Below are 19,932 nucleotides of genomic sequence, written 5' to 3'. Positions count from 1 at the left end.
TCTTTTGTTTTTTGCAATGTCCAGTGACAGAAGGTGAAATGGGATAAGCAAGGAAGCAGTGAGAGATACCACCAAGAGAGCTCAGAGCTGGAGAGAGGGCTGCCCAGTGGGGAGGGCTGGTCTGGCCACTTACTGGCAATGGGACCCAGTTTCCTAGTCTGAACCATGTTGGTCACTACACTACCGTGTTAGAATGAAGTGAACCAACTAAAACTCTAACACAACAAGTTCCTCAACAAATGTCACAGTTCTTCTCGACCTTCCTATTTACCACAGATTACTTTAAAACATTTTTAGCCCAGAAATGAAAAAAAAAAAAAAAGACTTCAGAGTATTGAAATAAGGCTTTGTCTCATTTCATGAAACTGCTATGATCCCTAAGCATAATGTGAACACTGTTGGGACTGTGTTCTCCAAACTTGGACAATTCACATTCCACCTTATTTGGGCCACATCACCTGTGCTTTAAATTATAATTTATATTCAGTCATTATCATTTCAACTATTTTTTAAGTGTAAAGTTCAGTGACATTAAGTACATTCACACTATTGGGCAACCATCACCACCATCCATTTCCACAACTTTTCCATCCTTTCAAACTGAAACTCAATAACAACTCATTTTTCCTCCCCACAGCCCCTGGCAGCCACTAGTTTATTTTGTGTCCATGAATTTATTCCAGACACCTCACATAATTAGTCATACACATCCTTTTGTGACTGGCATATTTCACTTAGTATACTGTCTTCAAGGTTCACCCATGTGTCAGAACTTCATCTTTTTTTTAAAGGCCAAATAATATTCCATTATATGTATATACCACATTTGGTTATCCATCCATTAATGGCATTTGGTTTCTACTTTTTGGCTATTATGAATAATGTGATGTGAACATTGGTATATAAATATATCTTCCAGTCCCTGCTTTCAGTTCTTCGATGTATAGACTCACAAGTGGAATTGTTGGATCATATCATAATTCTGTTTTAATTTTGTAAAGAACTACTGTACGTTTCTCACAATAGCTTCACCATTTTACACGCCCATCAGCAATGCATAAATATTCCAATTTTCCTGCACCCTATTGCTTTCTGGGCACTGCTTTTATTTTATTTTTTCATAATAGCTATCCTAGTGGGTATGAAGTAGTATCTTATATGGTCTTGATTTGCATTTCCCTAGTCATTGGTGATCTTGAATATCTATCCACTTTTTTAAAGTGCTTTTTACTTGTCCAAAACAATAGCATTTGTGAAGCCTGAATAATTTATACCAGTCCCTAAATTTTAAAGAACAAAAATGAATAATAATAATGTTCACCTGTATGCATGAACCAAAAGTATATTCTGAGAAATGGTGTTCAAGGGGATGCAAAAGACTCTAGATTCTACCCTCAAAAGCCTTACAGACTTCTTGAAGTGTCCACATGGGAAACAATAAAGACACACCTGGGTCCACACTAGCTAGAAAGCATTTTGTCCTCTGGCCCTGTTACTCCAAGTGGGCGGACTTGCCCTGGTTCACTCAAAACACTGTTGCTGAACCAGAGGTCTGATATCAGAGAAGGGCTTCTTAGTGTCCGTTTGCAATGCGGGAGACCTGGGTTCGATCCCTGGATTGGGAAGATCCCTTGGAGATGGAAATGGCAACCCACTCCAGTACTCTTGCCTGGAAAATCCCATGGACAGAGAAGCCTGGTAGGCTACAGTCCATGGGGTCACAAAGAGTCGGACACGACTGAGCGACTTCACTTTACTTCACATAAGAACTCAACCTTAACCTTGGAATATGACCACCTTTAAAATCGCATCTTTAGAATATTTAATGACTTGAACTGTGTAAAACACAATGTCAGGTGAGAAAGGCAGAGTATAGTGTAGCTTCAACTAGAGTTCATAAAAGGTAAGAAACGTGAAAATATTGAAATGGTTATTTCCAAGTAGAGGTAAATTTTCATCTTGTTTTCTAAGCTAACTACAATTGCACATAATTGATTGTATAACGGGAAGTTAAGATTTTGTGAAGACTAAAGGCAAGAATTAGTTATCATGTTTATATTTGTGAGGTCCATGGAAGTGTTCATGGGAGAGCAAGGCAGTTAGCCAGGGACAATTATGAAATTACAGGGGGAAAAAAATCGACTTCAAGATGAGTGGTTAGATGGAGAAGGGCTGTCTCTGTTTCAGTGAAAATCAGGACAGATTTATGTGATGACAACATCAATAAATAAAAGGAAGCTGGAGGAAACCACAGCACAGGGGAAAATGGTTACTCTAGGATGAGTCCTGGGTCAGGTTCCCAGGAGCTGAGCTGTGAGTGTTCAGAAGGAGCTTCCTGGGAAGAGCTCCTGAAAACAACACTTTCAGGGAGCTGCCTTCGGGAAGAAATTAACTGCATGGTTGCTGTGCAGCAGAGATGCTATGTGTAACAGCCCTCAACAGATGCCGTGGGAGCTCCAGGGCTGGGACGGCCCTTCAGAGCTGTCTCTTGTTGAGGTAAGGGACCAGATCTTTGGACTCCTGAGTCAACAAGTCAGTAGCGAGGTTCCCCAAAAAGCTAAAAATAGAGTTGCCATATGATCCAGCAGTCTCACTCCTGGGCCTATATTTGGACAAAATTTGAAAAGATACAGGCACCTCTATGTTCATAGCAGCACTATTTACAATAGCCAAGATGTGGAAGCAACCAAAATGTCCAACAGCTGAATGGACAAAGAAGATGTGGTGCATATATATACATATATACACACATAAATATAATGGGATGTTACTCAGCCATAAAAAGGAAACAATGCCATTTGCAGCAACATGGATGGACCCAGACATGATCATACAAAGTGAAATAATTTAGAAAGAGACAAATACCATATCATATCTCCTATATAAAGAATTTAAAATATAACACAAATGAACTTATCTATAAAACAGGCTCACAGACATACAGAAGACTTGTATGATGCAAGTAGATGCATCTTCATACAGAAGATGCCAAGGGGGATGGGTAGGGGAGGGATAGATTGAGAGTTGGAACTAGCAGATACAAACTATTATATATAGGATGGATAAACAATGAGGTCCTACTGTATAGCACAAGGAACTATAGTCAATATCCTGTAATACACCACAAATGGAAAAGAAAAAAATGCAATATCCACCTTGGCACAGGTACAGCTGGGCCTGTATAATACAAGCATCTCACAAGGAGTAGGGTGATAAATATGATCTGTGCCTCCACCCCTCCTTCTCCTTCTACTATTCCTGTCTCCCCCCGCCCCACTCCAACTACTGTGGGGGAAGAACCACTCTGTGAGCTGAATCCCCCCACAGGTCTCCCATAGATCCCATAACACTCCAACACCCTGATTTGTTTTCCTGTCTGTCTCCCACACTGGTCTGTCAGCATCCTCAGCCCCTGGGTGCCAAACCTCCAGGGACTCTAGAGCTTCTCTGTAGATACTGTAGATGGAGGAGGGAGGGAAGAAGAGGGGTAGGAAGGCAGGAAGGGGACTGGTTCCTTATCGTCTCCTTTCTCATTAACAGCTGCATTAAAGACAATTAACACTTCTGGAGACCATCTCCTACATCCCTATCGAGAGGGAAGATGATAAAGACAGGAAAAACAGGCCGCATGCTGTTTGACAAAACTGACCTCAGTATGGGCTGTGGCTCCTTCAGAGAAGAAGGCCCTCCCAGCTGTGGTCGCTTCCAGGAGCCTCTGCAACTCCCAGGAGACTTGGCCCACCTCACCCACTAGGTCAACTCTGATCAGGGGGGGAAAAAAATGAAGAAAAGAAAGCAGAAGAGGGAGGTCACAATTCTTCTCCTAAGTGATGTAGCACTTCTAAGCCACACAATTATTTTTTACATTGAACGCATGATGTAAATTAACCTATCACAGATTAACCCCAGTTGCACAGGAAGCCCTCCACACAGTAGGAATCAGAAGACAAGTGTGATATTATCTAATTCCAGATCACTCTGGTTTATTTTTATTCAGGAAAAAAAAAAAAAAGCCAAGGACTACAGACTAGATACATCAGCATGTAATCAACGTCAATCAGAAAAACTGATATTATTATAGGATTTACCAGACTAGCCCATCAAAATAAAACCCATGTGCTATGAAAAGAAAATCAAATTTTGTCTGGAATCATAAAAAGTAAGATGTTTATTTTTCTATAGTACTTAGAGATATTTGGATAAAAGGTGTTTCCCACTCCGAAGTGTGTCCCAGTTATACAAACACATCCCAGTTATAAACAGAAATGTCAACTGCCCCATCCAACAAAACACAGCCTTGGTTAGACTCTTCGCCTAAGACCCTTCCCTCAAAGCTTGGGCTCTGTCTCCACTCACAGTTGTTGATGGTCTTGGCTTCATCTCTGCCAGCCTAAGCACAGCCTAACCAAGGGTCAGAGTCACCCCAAGTCCAAGATTCCTTCCTCTCTGGGCAGGGGAAGGAGGGAAGTCCACAAAGGAAGAGAAAACTAATTGCCTTGTAACTCCATGAGCTTCTAAAAGCCCCAAGTTAGAAGCACCAGGTAATATAGCAATAGGTGATGAGCACTCTAGGCAGGTGAGAGAGTCAATTTCTAGGCTCTGCCCCCTTCTGGTGTCTATGTCAGAAACTTTCTTTACCTTTTTTATACTTTAATAAAACCTTATTACATAAAAGCTCTGAGCAATCAATCCTCGTCTCTGCTCCCGGACTGATTTCTTCCCCTCTGGAGGCCAAGAATCCTGGCGTCTTTCATGGTTCAGCAACAACCTTTCACAGGAAAACATAGGAAGCTCATCGTTTTCTCTGCAAGAGTCACTCTGCACAGCCATCTGGAGCTAGTTCTGAGTTCAGCTGTGCCTCATCTCACTTCTTAGGAGAAGGAATAACAGCTGCCCAATGCACGCTGGTCTGCAGGGCCAGCGACTACATCTAGAGTGTAGAGTTGGGAAGACAGAACCATCTCCCCGTCTGGCCATGTTACTGGTCCCCAGCCTCCTTCCAACTTGAAACTGCTAGGTGGGCAGACCTGAGTGATGTTCTTTGAAATGGATGCGGCCCTTGCCCTGGTGTCTATCAATCACTGAGGCATGTGCTCTCACTGGGAAGTGAGTTGTTCCAACCGCCCATTGAAAAATGGCCAAAAGGAGGCTCAGAGCCATAGGTACTCAATAGAAACACATGCTCCTGGAGATCATGAAGTAAATTGGATAATTCTTATTGAAGAGCCACTTTTCCCTTTGGCCCTGGAAGAAGCCAAGCAAGCCCTTTCCTGCACATAGTGGAGGAAAGCCTCCTCCTTGGGTGGGGCCTCTGCTGGGAAGAGGTGGAGTGATGAGAAAGAAGGGGCTTTAAAGAGGATGGAGAAGAGCAGGAAACCGCAGACACACCTTTTCAGGCTGCCAAGCGCTGGCCGTCCAAAGCTTGGTCTTTTTCCCAGCACAGTGGATTTGGACTCCAATGGCCTAGGAGCAAGTCTCACCCCCTCCACTGCCAGCAAGTTGTCTCAAGGCCTGAGCCTCCATGTGCTGTGGGCAGAATGAGGGCCCGGGCAGGCTGCTCATCGTCGTCCCCAGCGGCACCAGTGCCAGCATGTAAGTGGTGCTCAAGAAAGGTTTTGGAAGGGAAGCGGGGAGGTCCCACCACCATGCTTCCCAGGAATCAGCTCTCTTCCTGTAGGTCTCTTCTAAACAGTTTTCCCTCTGGCTGCCGTGTGCTTAACACCCCTGGCCAAACACAGAACAGAGCTGAGCACGTAGCCTGGTTCTAAAACAATGGTAGATGAGGTTCCCATTTTAATGGGATCATTAAGAGGATTGTATCCCTTTCTTCTTCCCTTCCCTTTACTTATTATTCTGCAAATGGCAAAACATTTCAGAGTTCAACCCCCACACAGCAGTACTGAGTAACTTGAGTTCACACTTCAGGGCATCTCCTTCAGCTCCCAGCACCCTTCTGCTCCACTCCTGGGCAAGACACCTGGCATGACAAGAGGTGGCCAGGCTCACCTAAGCCTTTTTGTGCACAGCCTCCACCTCAGGAGATATTTGGACTAAAATCCAATAGATGATTTCCCTGAATATATCAAGAGTAGAGCATTTTTTTGTTGCTCTTGCCCAAAAACAATGTTTACACTTGCCCAAGGTGGCAGCCCCAGCAGGTAGACGGGTCCATCCTTCCCCAAGGTGAGGGCAAAAACCAGGCCCATCTCCTGGCTCCCAGGCTGGAGGCGAAGGAACAGCAGCTGCCTGGGACTCAGCTCTCTGCCCTAGCTAGCCTCTTCATCATCTTCTTTTTTTTCCATAGGGCTTTTTGGTTTTGGCTGAGCTGGGTCTTCATTGCTCCAGGCAGACTTCTCTCTAGTTGCGGCAAGCAGGGGCTATTCTCTAGTTGTGGTACCAAGGCTTCTCATTGCAGTGACTTCTTTTGTTGCAACCTGAAGAAGGGAATGGCTACCCATCCCAGTATTCTTGCTTGGAGAATCCCATGGACAGAGGAGCCTGGCAGGCTACAGTCCAGGGGGTCACAAAGAGTCAGATATGACTAAGCACGCATACCCCACACTGTAGTGTAATTGAATAAATAGTACTCATTGTATTAATTGGGACAATTCACTTAACTCCTTTGGTTCTTAATGTTTTCATAACAGTTTCCAATACTCATCCATCTATCGTGGACTTACTTTGCCAGGAACTTTGCTAGAAAATGCGTACATACTTGTGATCCCATTTGATGCTTTCAACAATAGTGTTGAGTAACTATTACTACCTCCATTTCACAGCGAAAGAAACTGAGACTCAGAGAGGGTGACTAACCTGCCCAAGGCCAAACAGCTAGTAGGTGAAGACAGATTCCAACACTGACTTCACATTCCAGGTCCTTAAACCCATCCTCCATCCCTAGCCTCATCTCATCCCCCAAATATGGGTTTGAATCAAATTAAATCTACTGTTACTGATTTTCTTGAGCTAACAAACATTTAGTACAGGAAAAAATGCTTGCTGTATGCAAATTGTGAAAGGAGTATGACAAGGCTGAATATTGTCACCCTGCTTATTTAACTTATCTGCAGAGTACATCATGCAAAATGTCAGGCTGGATGAATCACAACCCCACAAGACTGCCAGGAGAAATATCAACAACCTCAGGTATGTAGATGATACTACTCTAATGGCAGAAAGTGAAGAGGAACTAAAGAGCCTCTTGAAGACGGTGAAAGAGGAAAGAGAAAGAGCTGGCTCAAAACTCAACATTCAAAAAACGAAGATTCATGGCATCTAGTCCCATCACTTCACAGCAAAACAGAAGGGGAAAAGTGGAAGGAGGGACAGATTTTATTGTCTTGGGCTCCAAAATCACCGCAGATGGTGACTGCAGCCATGAAATTTAAAGACGCTTGCTCCTTGGAAGGAAAACTATGACAAACCTAGATAATGTATTAAAAAGCAGAGACATCACTTTGTTAGCAAAGGTTCATATAGTCAAAGCTATGATTCTTCCAGTGGTCGTGTATGGATGTGAGCGTTGGGCCAAAAAGAAGGCTGAGTGACAAAGAATTGATGCTTTCAAACTGTGGTGCTGAAGAAGACTCTTGAGAGGCCCTTAGACAGCAAGGAGATCAAGCCAGTCAATCCTAAAGGAAATCAGTCCTGAATATTCACTGGGAAAGACTGATGCTGAAGCTGAGGCTCCAATGCTTTGGCCCCCTGATACAAAGAGCCAACTCTTTGAGAAAGACTGTGATGCTGGGAAAGATTGAAGGCAGCAGAGGATAAGATGGTTAGATAGCATCACTGATGCAATGGACATGAATTTGAACAAACTCTGGGAGATAGTGAAGGACAGGGAAGCCTGATGTGCCACACTCCATGGGGTTGCAAAGAGTCAGACACAGCTTAGCAACTGAACAACAGCAACAAAGCATGGTCCTAGATGCCTGGGGCAAACACACCAGGACGCATAGGACATAACCCCCACAGACCATGGTGCCCATAGCCTGGGGTGTAGACAGACAAGCACACAAAGGGGAAAAGCACAGAGCAGCTGGCGCTAAATATGGAGCAAATGGAAATACTCAGGTTCAGCGTTCAAATCTGAAACAATAGCATTATCACTCTGTGGGGAATAGATCCCCACTCTATGCAGCAAGTCATGCCTCGTCACTGCAGTGAGCAGACCATCGTCAGGAAATCCTGGAGAGCACAGGGTCCTGACTGTGGGTGGAGGGAGGCCCTCGGGTCCAGCTGCTGGTGTCGCCGCTGTGCAGAGGTGGCCCTGGCTGGGTGCTGGCTCACAGACCACCAGCTGCACTCCTAACAGAGGGCATCAGCATACCATCCTCTGCATACCTGTTTTCACCCACCTGCATCCTAGGCGGGGAGTGGAGGAGGAGCTCCATCACAGGGGCACCGACCCGACCCCCCTCCATGCGGCCAGCCTCAGGGCTGGCCAGAGAGCGGCTGCTGTGTGGGCAGCACTCCGCCCTTCCCAAGCTGTACCCTTGAAATGTAAGGACGTGCTTGGCCAGACATGCCTGGACTCAGCAGCCTCATTTTTGGTGGCTGGAAAGAGTTCATAAAGTCCTTGCCCAGAATAATTTTCCCCACAGCACTGCTGGAAAATCTGCCTCCATTCTCATTTTTCTGTACAGAATGGCAGGGAAGACTGTGAAAATGCTGATAGAATCCAGGTAGCTTACTCACTGGCACCCACTCCCCACCAAGCAAGCACAGCTTATCTGAAGGTAATGGAATATGGATCAGACTCATAAAGGAGTGGAAAAGGTCAGGCCAAGAGAGTCACAGTCCCAGGCCCTGTCAACTTCACAACTCTTATCTTTGGCAAAGCACCATTCTAAATGAGGTTCTTAAGGATAAGCCACCAGGGCATAGATAAATGCATCACAAAATGGTCCTGTGGTCCTGACCACATGAAGGCATGTGAAGCGTCAGAGAGAAGCTTCTGTCAGAGTTCACCGTAGCTGTCTCGTGGAGAAATTACAGCTCCTGGCTCTGTATCAGCTGGGGTCTGCAGCGGGCAAGCGTCTTGGGAAATGGGGCCTATGGGTCAGTGATTCTGTCAAGTCCTCTCCTGCCTCTGCCTGGTGCTCAGGGGCTGGCTCACCACACAATCTTTCTTCATCAACCTCCACCCCCTCTCCAGAGGATCAGCCTCATTCCCAGGCTCATCTTAACACTTTTTGTCATCTTGCCTTACTTCTTACCACTTTTCCTTACCCTTGTTGATAACTCATTAGACAATGTGATTGAAAGCACTTTGTAAATTAAAAAACGTCCTACAAAATCAATATTAAATGTTTAGCTGTGCAGGATCACAGTCATGTCTCAGGGCTCCCAGCCTCTTCATTAGGTCAGGCAGAGCCTGGAAACGAATTAGCCCTGGAAAAGGAATTGCTGAGACAAGAGGAAGGGAGATGAAAGATGGTAAGCTACTTCCTATTTAACCACCCCACGGGTCCCAGTGAAGGAGCACAGGTTTAAGGCTAAAGTCATTCAGAGATGACAAAGTCAGGGACACGGTGCTGCTGTGGACTGCTAACACAGCTTCCAGACTTCTCTTGGGTTTGGCCCAGCCGTCCAAAGACCTCTTTGCTTGTGGTGACTATATTTCACGTTTCATGTGCGTTTAGTCTCTAAGTCATGTCTGACTCTTTTGCAACCCCATGGACTGTAGCCCACCAGGCTCCTCTGTCCATGGAACTTTCCAGACAAGAACACTGGAGTGCATTGCCATTTTCTTCTCCAGGAGGACCTTCCCGACCCAGGGATTGAACCTACATCTGCATTGGCAGGTTCGTTACTGCTGAGCCACAGCAGAAAAAAGACAGATAATAATTTTTAAGTAGAGGCATCCTCAAGTGTGGATCAGGTTACACAATGTTAATCATGTTGTTACATGGATATTTACTATCTATATCCTATGTGCCTAATATATAGGCCAATTTCAACCAGGTACAAACATACCAGCTTCAACAGCACTTGCAGACTTTGAGATCAGACTGACACAGGTCTGAGCCTCAGCTCTGCCATTTCCAGCTGTGAGATCATAGGCTTGTTGTTCAGTCTTTTCCAGACTCAGTTTTCATGTCTATAAAATAGGGACAAGAACCTCATGTGAGGACAATCAGTAAAGAACTACAATATAGCATCAAATGCTTCACAATAGAACATACGTAAATATTAGTTTCATCTTTCTCTGCCCCCCTCATGGAAAATTAGTCTCCTCTCAATTCAGTTCAGTCACTCAGTCGCATCCAACTCTTTGCGACTCTTGCTGCATGTACTGCAGCACGCCAGGCCTCCCTGTCCATCACCAACTCCCAGAACTTACTCAAACTCATGTCCATTGAGTCGGTGATACCATCCAACCATCTCATTCTCTGTCGCCCCATTCCCCTCCTGCCTTCAATCTTTCCCAGCATCAGGGTCTTTTCCAGTGAATCAGTTCTTTGCATCAGGTGGCCAAAGTATTGGAGCTTCAGCTTCAGCATCAGTCCTTCCAATGAATATTCAGGACTGATTTCCTTTAGGATTGACTGACGTGATCTCCTTTAAGTCCAAGGGACTCTCAAGAGTTTTCTCCAACACCACAGTTCAAAAGCATCAATTCTTTGGTACTCAGCTTTTTTTATAGTCCAACTCTCACATCCATACATGACTACTGAAAAAACCATAGCTTTGATTAGACAGACCTTTGCAACAAAGTAATGTCTTTGTCAGCAAAGTAAAGTCTCCTCTGCTGCTGCTGCTGCTTCTAAGTCACTTCAGTTGTGTCCGACTCTGTGCGACCCCATAGATGACAGCCCACCAGGCTCCGCCGTTCCTGGGATTCTCCAGGCAAGAACACTAGAGTGGGTTGCCATTTCCTTCTCCAATGCGTGAAAGTGAAAAGTGAAAGTGAAGTCGCTCAGTCGTGTCCGACCCTCAGCGACCCCATGCACTGCAGTCTTCCAGGCTCCTCCATCCACGGGATTTTCCAGGCTTAAATTTAAATATTTTATCATCTTACTAATTTTACATTCTTTGCAAGTATGAAACAATGGGATAACTAATATGTTATGTGTAAAGCAGTATGAGTTTTTTAGGGAATGAAACTCATTCCATGGAGTATTACAAAGAGGGACAACCATTTTCTTAACAGGAAAGTTCGGTGCTACCAGCCCTAGGAAGGCCTTTCCTGCTTCAGTGAGCTTATCCCAGAAAAGCAGCTGAATTAAGGGCCAAAAATATGCAACCCATATAAATACTTGCAGTGTTGCAAAACCCAGGTTAGTAAGAGGCTGTGCTGGCCTCCCCCAATTTCTGCCTTACTGACCTTGAACTTGCCTGTAAAAGGCCTAACGTTGTTGAGGGGAAGTATTTGCATCTTGGCGCTGAATAAAAGAGCCCTATTGCAAAGGTCGGGGATGGCCCTTCCTGGGGACTCTTCCACTTCCTTGGTCTGGGCTGCAAGTATATTTCCTGCCAGCCCCCTTCTAACCAATGATTCATAACTTTTTTGCTTCCATGAAGCCCCCAGGCTTAGTAAAGCAGCTCTGTTCCTTATAAATAGGATCTCACAAAGTCCCATTTGTGAGCCTGCTGGCTAGGCCAGGTCCCCACTGGCCTCTTGATGATTAGGATACCTGGTATGCAGGCTGGTCTTACTAACTGGGTTTCTCTTGGCCCATTTGGAGGAGGGTTTTTAAACCCAGGTAGTTATCTTCTGTCGGAGAGTCCTATTTTCATGCTATTTATTTTGCTCTCTCTCTGCCCATCCCCACCACCATATCTGATAACTCAGCTCTCAGAGCTAAGAGTATATGCCATGTTGAGCACAACATCACAACATCCAGCTGGGCTCTGGCAACCCCTGGAATTCTCCTTCACCATTTTGAGACAAAAATTGAATCAGCACAAATCCCTTGTTTTTGAGAAAGGAGAAAGGCTGTGTACAATGACCACAAAATCAACAGCAGAGGCAACAACATCTCCATCTAGCAGGGTCTCCTCTGGGACAGGAGCTATGTGAGGAGCAAAGCAGCTGCATTTTCCAAATGCTCTGTCTGGTGGCTGTTTCAGGAGTCTTCTCCTTGGGCTGTGGCCCTGTCTTCTCTCCTGTCCTCCAAGGACTGCTTCAGCTGTATAGCTCTCGCAGCTGCCCTGCTAGGCCAAGCCAAGTTCACTGAGGGCATTGTTCCAACCCTCAACTCAGAAAACATCCCATTTCCAGTGTATGGGGCTGTCTTAGGAATGAATGCAACTAGAAACCAATCAAGCAGCATTAGGTTATGCAGCGTCCCCCTAATTCAACTTCAGAAAGCTTGAAACCCAGATGCTGAGAGGGTTTGGAAGCTGTGACCTCTCCAATGCAATAGGCATACCCAGCACCCTGGTCTTGCTGCATAGACACCTTTCTCAGTAAAAGGAGCCAGGGCTTCAAAGAGAAGTGGCTGATACCAGGGCTGGGGCAGGAAAGGCACAAGAGAAGCCTGGAACATCTTGTGCCAAAAAGCAAGGAAGGTCTCAGGAAGGATATTGTTTTTGTTGTTAGTCACTCAGTCATGTCAGACTCCGCAGTTCCATGGACTGTAGCCCGCCAGGCTCCTCTGTCCATGGGATTTTCCAGGCAAGAATACTAGAGTGGGTAGCCATTCCCTTCTCTGGGGGAGATCCCAACCCAGGGATCGAACACAGATCTCCTGCATCACAGACAGATACTTACTGTCTGAGCCACCAGGGAAGGACAGGGATGTGTCAAAAAACATAGACGCCGGCTTGAAGAGGCTACCCCTCACAAATCTGCAGTAGTCTCGCATTGAAATAAAAAATGGTAATAACAGATTATAATCCATGAGTCCATACTGACAATATCTAGACTGACCAATAGACAGACAGATAGTTGAGAAGAGCAAACACTACTGTAGAATGCCGGCTAATACATGTAGAAGGAAAGATCGAATTAGATTTATAAAAATGTTTATTATTATAAAAAAAGTTGCAGGCAGGAGTCATCAGTGAATGCTAAACCTAGAGGCTGAAAGTTTGATGAGCACCAAGATATGTACAGTCTCATATTAGTCCCCCACAAAATGCTTACTATAAAGGGAGAAATAATAGCTTTACAGTGGATAAAACTGGCAGATACTATGTTAATCAATGGTCAACACTGACACCACCAACACTGGAACAAATGGCTATCTGTGCCTCCTGCTAGGGTGCCCTGAGTAGGAAACATCACCTCAGTGGCACTTATGCCAAAAATCCATAATCTGATTCTAATGATAACAAGATATCACACGAAGTCAAGCTGAAGGGTATTCTATAAAATACTAACCTATGGTATTAAAAACTGTCACTGTCACAAAAGACCTAAATTAGTTAATTAAATTAAGAGGATGAGCAATTTTTCCAGATTAATGGAGATCAAGGAGACATGACAAGTGAACGCAATGTCTGTATGATCTTGGATTGGATTTCAGGGGGGAGAACTGCTATCAGTTGCATTGAGAAAAATCTGAAAAGCGTGTGTTTGAGATAATAATTGTTAAACTTCCTCATTTTGACCACTATATGGTGGTTATGTAAGTGAATGTCCTTGTATTTAGGAAATACACACTGAAATGTGAAGTATTTAGGAGGAAAATGACTCTTGAGAGTGCCTTGGACTATAAGGAGATCAAACCAATCAGTCCTAAAGGAAATCAACTCTGAATAGTCATTGGAAGAACTGATGCTGAAGCTGAAGCTCGAGTACTCTGGCCATCTGATTCGAAGAACCTATTCATTGGAAAAGAACCTGATGCTGGGAAAGATTGAGGGCAAGAAGAGAAGGAGGCAACAGAGGATGAGATGGATGGATGGCATCAATGACTCAATGGACATGAGTTTGAGCAAACTCTAGGAGATAGTGAAAGACAGGAAAGCCTGGTGTGGTGCAGTCCATGGGGCCACAAAGAGTTAGACATGACTTAGTGACTCAACAACAACAAAGAGAAAAATGACATGATGTATGCAGCTTACTTTAAACCAGTTCAGAAATGAGATGATCGATGGATGGATGGGTAGAGACAGAAAGATGATAGATAGGTAGAGAGAAAGAGAGAGAGAGAGATGTGGGAAATGCTATAGCAAATGTCGCAAAATTAACATTTGGTTAATCTTGGTGATGGTATGAAACTCTTTGTACTATTCTCTCTTAACAAAATTTCTGTTGTGTGAAATTATTTTAAAAAGAATAGTTTAAAAAAAAAACAAAGCAGTTTCGCAGTTTCCTAAAAACCTAAACATGTATTAATACTTACCATCGAATGTCCTGTGCTTAGTCACTTAGTCATGTCTGACTTTGTGCAATACCATAGACTGTAGCCCACCAGGCTCCTCTGTCCATGGGGATTCTCCAGGCAAGAATACTGGAATGGGTTGCCATGCCCTCCTCCAGCGGACCTTCCTAACCTAGGGATCGAACCTAGGTCTCCTGCATTTCAGGTGGATTCTTTATCATATGAGCCACCAGGGAAGCCCAAGGATACTGCAGCGTATTCTTTCTCCAGGGAGTCTTCCCAACCCAAGAATTGAACCAGGGTCTCCTGCATGCAGGCAGATTCCTTACCAGGTGACCTACCAGGGAAGCCTTGCCAAATGCTTACCATGTGACCCAGCAATTGAACTCTCGGGTATTTATTCCAGAGAAGGATTTTTGTCTGTTCTCAAAAAGCCTGTACACGGATGTTCACAGAAGCTTTGGGTATAATATCCAAAAAACTGGAAACAATCAAAACATCCTTCAATAGGTAAATAATGAAAGAAGCTGATGCATTTACATCATGGGCTACAACTGAGCAATGCAGAGGAACAAACTGTTGATACACACAACAGTTTGAATGGATCTCAAGGAAATCTGGCTGAATGCAAAACGTCAACCTCAAAAGTTCACACTGCATGGTTTCTGCAGTATATAGCATTACTGAAATGACAAAATTGCAGAGATGAAGGAAAAATTAGTAGTTGGCAGAGGTTTGGGATAGAAGGAAGGAGGGAAGTGGCCGTGAGTATAAAAGGAAGACACGGGATCCGTACCATGGAACAAGTCTGTATCTTGACTGTGATGGCGAACGTGCAAATCTGCACACATAAACTACACGGAGCTACACACACACGTGCTTGTGAAAACCAGGGAAACCTGAAGAAGCTCTGTGGATGGTACCAGGGTATTTCCTGGCTTTGCTCTTGCACTCTGGTTACACAAGGTGTTACCTCTGGAGGAAACTGGGTGGAAGGTGGTCAGTGCCACCCTGTCCACCTCTTTGTAATTCCCTGTGAGTCTATAATTGTTTTAAAATAAACAGTTCAAACAAAGAAGACAGCAAGCCCCCGACAGAGCCTGTATGGGCTGCCCTGCTGGTACTGACATGACCTTGGTAGGGAGGTCTGGCCTGGGTGCTGTCCTCTCTTCTCACTTTATCTGGCAGCCCCACAGCTTTGCATGAAGTTTCAACCCCCCTCCCCATGTAACTTATCACTGGGGAGCAGATGATGGAAGCACAGGGCAGAGACCCAGAGAAATCTGGGTGTGACCTTTAACAATGCTGGAGCTCACGATGGATTAAGGGCTTTGAAGTCACGCTGCTTGGGTTCAAACCCCAATCTGTCACTTACTGTCGATATGACCTCAGATAAGATGCTTACCCTTTTGTGCCGCTGTCTTTTTATCTATGAAGTGGGAGTGACGATAGTCCCCAGTCTTAGGTGTACAATGTATAGCATACTGTGTTTGTACCTATAAAGCTTAGAACAGTACCAGACATCTAAACAGAGTTAATAAATGTTGGTTTTTATTTTAATACTAATAAAACAATTGTTTACTGTTATTATATCTCTCTATAGGTTTTATATATATATATACATATATATATATGTATGTATATATATATATATATATATATATATATATATATAGGCTGTGCCAGGTCTTAATTGTGGAATGTGGGATCTTTAGTCATGGCATGTAGGATCTAGTTCACTGACCAGGGATCAAACCCAGGCGCCCTGTATTAGGAGCTCAGAGTCTTAGCCATTGGACCACCAAGGAAGTCCCTCTCTATAGGTTTTATCATTCCTCTTTTACAATGAAGAAGCTGAGACTTAACAAAACTACTTAACTAGTGTGAATCAACTAGTGACAGAGCTGAGATTCAAATCCAGAGCCTCCAAAAGAAAGTGAAACTCACTCAATCATGTCTTTCTCTTGGCGACCCCATGGACTACATAGTCCATGGAATTCTCCAGGCCAGAATACTGGAGTGGATGTCCATTCCATTCCTCCAGGGGATCTTCCTAACCCAGGGATCAAACCCAGGTCTCCCGCATTGCAGGTAGATTCTTTACCAGCTGAGCCACCAGGGAAGCCCAGAGCCTCCAAATGTATGCCTTTTCCCATGTGCACGTCTGAGCCGGTGTATATGGAAACCTTACCAGAAAGATGAGGAGAGGGAAAATTCAGAAAGAACAGGAAAGGAGAAAGAATAGATTACATCCTAGAGAGAAAGATGAAAGAACATCTCAACTGACTTAGGACCATGAAGGAAATTCATGTTCTCACTTATTATGGTTTCCTAAGTTGGAAGCCTCTAGGGTTGGTGAATTCAGTGGTTCAGCAATGTCATGGGTCACATGAGTGTCAATCTTTTGACTCTGTGTTGTCAATTCAAAATTCAGTCAAACTACAAAAATCAGAAATGCTTGTACTTTGGAGTAAATGAATTATAGAGACTGTGAAATTCCATGCTAGGGCCTTAAGTAGGTTTTCAGATCACTTATGAGCAGCAACTCTTCAGAAGCTCAGTTTGATACTTTTTTTTTTTTTCTTAAAGGACTTGCTAATGATTTGTCTAAGGTCTGAGGAATATATGTATATAGCATGTCAGTTAAAAAAAAAACTTTCAAGATAATCTTTCACCTATTAAATATCATTTTGTTGTGGATTTCTTTTAAAGAGGAAAACGGAGTTAAAAACTTACAGAATAAATATTTTAATAGCTTTTTTATCCTGTCCTCTCTGTTTGCATATAACATGTATCAGCAGAAAAACAGTAAAAGCAAAATGGGTATCTTTACCTTTACATACAGTCCAGCGATACCAGCATTGCTATTGCTATCATTTTGAACAGGTGATGCTTAGCTCCTTCTTTCCCTGATGAGAAAACCTCCACTGCATGATCTGGTTCTGCTATTCCAACAGGCATTCACAATAGGAGAGAAAAGATTTATTAAAATACCTCTACAGATTGAACATCAGCAATTCTACTTGCTTCACTGCCCTCGGATTTTATCTTGAGCTTTGACACTGACACTCATATAACTAAGTTATAAGCACCCTTACTAGTAGCCCAGCAGGGTCTGATGGTGACCTGACTGTTCTCAGATAGGGACCATTTCAGATGTTTAACCCAAGAACACAACAAGCTCCTTGAAATTGCTTGAAGGCCCCTTTCAACTGAGAAGCCCTTCTCAGTTTAATGCCTTTGCTGGAAGATGGTCACTGGTGTCCAGTTCCTGCTCCCGCTGGGGGAGAACTAAGCAAACTGTGAAATGTCATCACCAAGCTCCCTGAGTGGATTAGCGGCTCCAAAGGAAAACACACAACTCTAAGTCATCCTGTAAAGTGACCCCAAAGCGTGGCTTGTCACACCATCCTGGGCTCGTTTACTCTCTGAAGGGCAGAGGGCGGCCTGATGCACAGCAGGTTCAAGCTCATGGGTAATCCAGAGCATATTTTGCACAGTAACTCTGGTTCTAGCCAAGTCATGGTCCCTGCAGGGCCTGCCAGAGCAGAAGCTTACCTGCCCTGGGGTGGGTAGGGGGAACAGGCGATAGGGGCTATTTTTCACCAGGAAGGAGGTCATTGTGTGCCTGGAATGATATCTCTGTGATTCTGCTACTAATTTGGTGCCTGTAACCTTGAAAGGCTGAGTCGTTTCTGAAACACCTCCCCTCCACATATAAAGGGTTGATGCCCTAGGGTTTCAGGACCAGACCGGGGCTGTTGCAAACCCTAGCTGCAATACTCACTTTCCTTGACACCGTATCAAGACAGCAGCAGATTCATCACAAAGGTAAAGGATGTTGAACTTGAGTGTACATGGGATGGAAGTTCATCTTACCCTTCTCAGGGGGGAGTGAATGGAAAGCGTTCTTGTAACCCTGTCTTTTTCAGCCACTGGGGTTCATCTTTCCCTCTGAATTCTCACCTTACACCTGTTTGGGAATGGTGGAATTCCATTGCTTAGAAATCTCAACAGGACTTTTCCATATCTAGTTTATATACTTAAGTAATGCATTCAAAACAGCTCTGTGAGAGAACAAGAAATCCATTACAGTGTTCATTTAACAAGGCTCTGATAAGATGATTGCCTGTTAAAAAAAAAAAAAAAAAAAAAACCAGTGCATATAGAGGGGGAGGTGCTAAACCTCCAAGGAATCAACATCCTTTCAAATAGAGATGCTCAGCTACAGCAGGCTCCTCAGAAGACTGATGCTTAAGAAGATGTACTAAATTCTGGTCTTTGTAATTCTGAAGCTGAGCTTCTTAAACTTTCCTATGTGTGTGAATCATCTAGGGATCAGTTTAAAATGCAGATTTTGATTCAGATTTTGGTCTTGATAAACTCTGCCTTCATAACAACTACTAGGTGATACCAGTGCAGCTGGGCCATGCAGGAACTGAGAAGGTTCTGTGGTATTTCAGGGATCAAAAATAATCTTTAGACTTTTCAATGACTGAATCAAATCAGTGAAAAATCAAAAACAGTTGTTCTATTTTTAAATTTTGATTTGTATCTTAACATAGAGAAAATGACTCTTCTGTGTGTGCTCAGTTCTAAGAATTTATCACATATTCAGCTCTGTGGAACTACCACCACAGTTGGGATACAGAACAATTCCATCACCCCCACCCCTAATTTCTTCATGCTCTGGCTTTGAAGTTATGCTCTCCCCCTATCTCTAACCCCAAGCAATTATTATAGGCTTGTTTTTTCGAGAATGTCGTATCAGTTCATTTGCTCAGTCATGTCTAACTCTTTGCAACCTCATGAACTGCAGCATGCCAGGCCTCCCTGTCCATCACCAACTCCCGGAGTCCACCCAAACCCATGTCCATTGAGTCGGAGATGCCATCCAACCATCTCATCCTCTGTCGTCCCCTTTTCCTCCTGCCTTCAATCTTGCCCAGCATGCGGGTCTTTTCCAATGAGTCAGATCTTCGCATCAGGTGGCCAAAGTATGGGAGTTTCAGCTTCAACATCAGTCCTTCCAATGAACACCCAGGACTGATCTTCTTTAGAATGGACTGGTTGGATCTCGTGGCAATCCAAGTGACTTTCAAGAGTCTTATCCAACACCACAATTCAAAAGCATCAATTCTTTGGCACTCAGCTTTCTTTATAGTCCAACTCTCACATCCATTCATGACTACTGGAAAAACCATAGCCTTGAATAGATAGACCTTTGTTGGCAAAGTAATGTCTTTGCTTTTTAATATGGTGTCTAGGTTGGTCATAACTTTTCTTCCAAGAAGTAAGCGTCTTTTAATTTCATGGCTGCAGTCATCATTTGCAGTGATTTTGGAGTCCAGAAAAATAAAGTCATCCACTGTTTCCCCATCTATTTCCCATAAATAGATGCCATGATTTTAGTTTTATGAATGTTGAGCTTTCAGCCAATTTTTTCACTCTCCTTTTTAACTTTCATCAAGAGGCTCTTTAGTTCTTCTTCACTTTCTGCCATAACGGTGGTGTCATTTGCATATCTGAGGTTATTGATATTTCTCCTGGCAATCTTGATTTCAGCCTGTGCTTCCTCTAGCCCAGAGTTTCTCATGATGTACTCTGCATATAAGTTAAATAAGCATGGTGACAATATACACCCTTGACGTAC

General features: G+C 43.9%; 1 protein-coding gene across 1 annotated transcript in view; it reads left to right on the top strand.

Annotated features, from left to right (window-relative positions):
• Nucleotides 2,443-19,932, top strand: part of LOC106503427 — a 29,009-nt gene continuing 11,519 nt past the window's right edge. Inside the window, exon 1 of the mRNA XM_018066681.1 lies at nucleotides 2,443-2,496. Coding sequence (XP_017922170.1) covers nucleotides 2,443-2,496 — 54 coding nt within the window. The remainder of the gene's footprint in view (nucleotides 2,497-19,932) is intronic.

The sequence above is a fragment of the Capra hircus genome, chromosome 22 (assembly GCF_001704415.2).
Source record: "Capra hircus breed San Clemente chromosome 22, ASM170441v1, whole genome shotgun sequence".
Classification (NCBI taxonomy): domain Eukaryota; kingdom Metazoa; phylum Chordata; class Mammalia; order Artiodactyla; family Bovidae; genus Capra; species Capra hircus.
The sequence above is the reverse complement of the archived record's forward strand: the minus strand, read 5'-3'. Positions and strand labels throughout refer to the sequence as shown.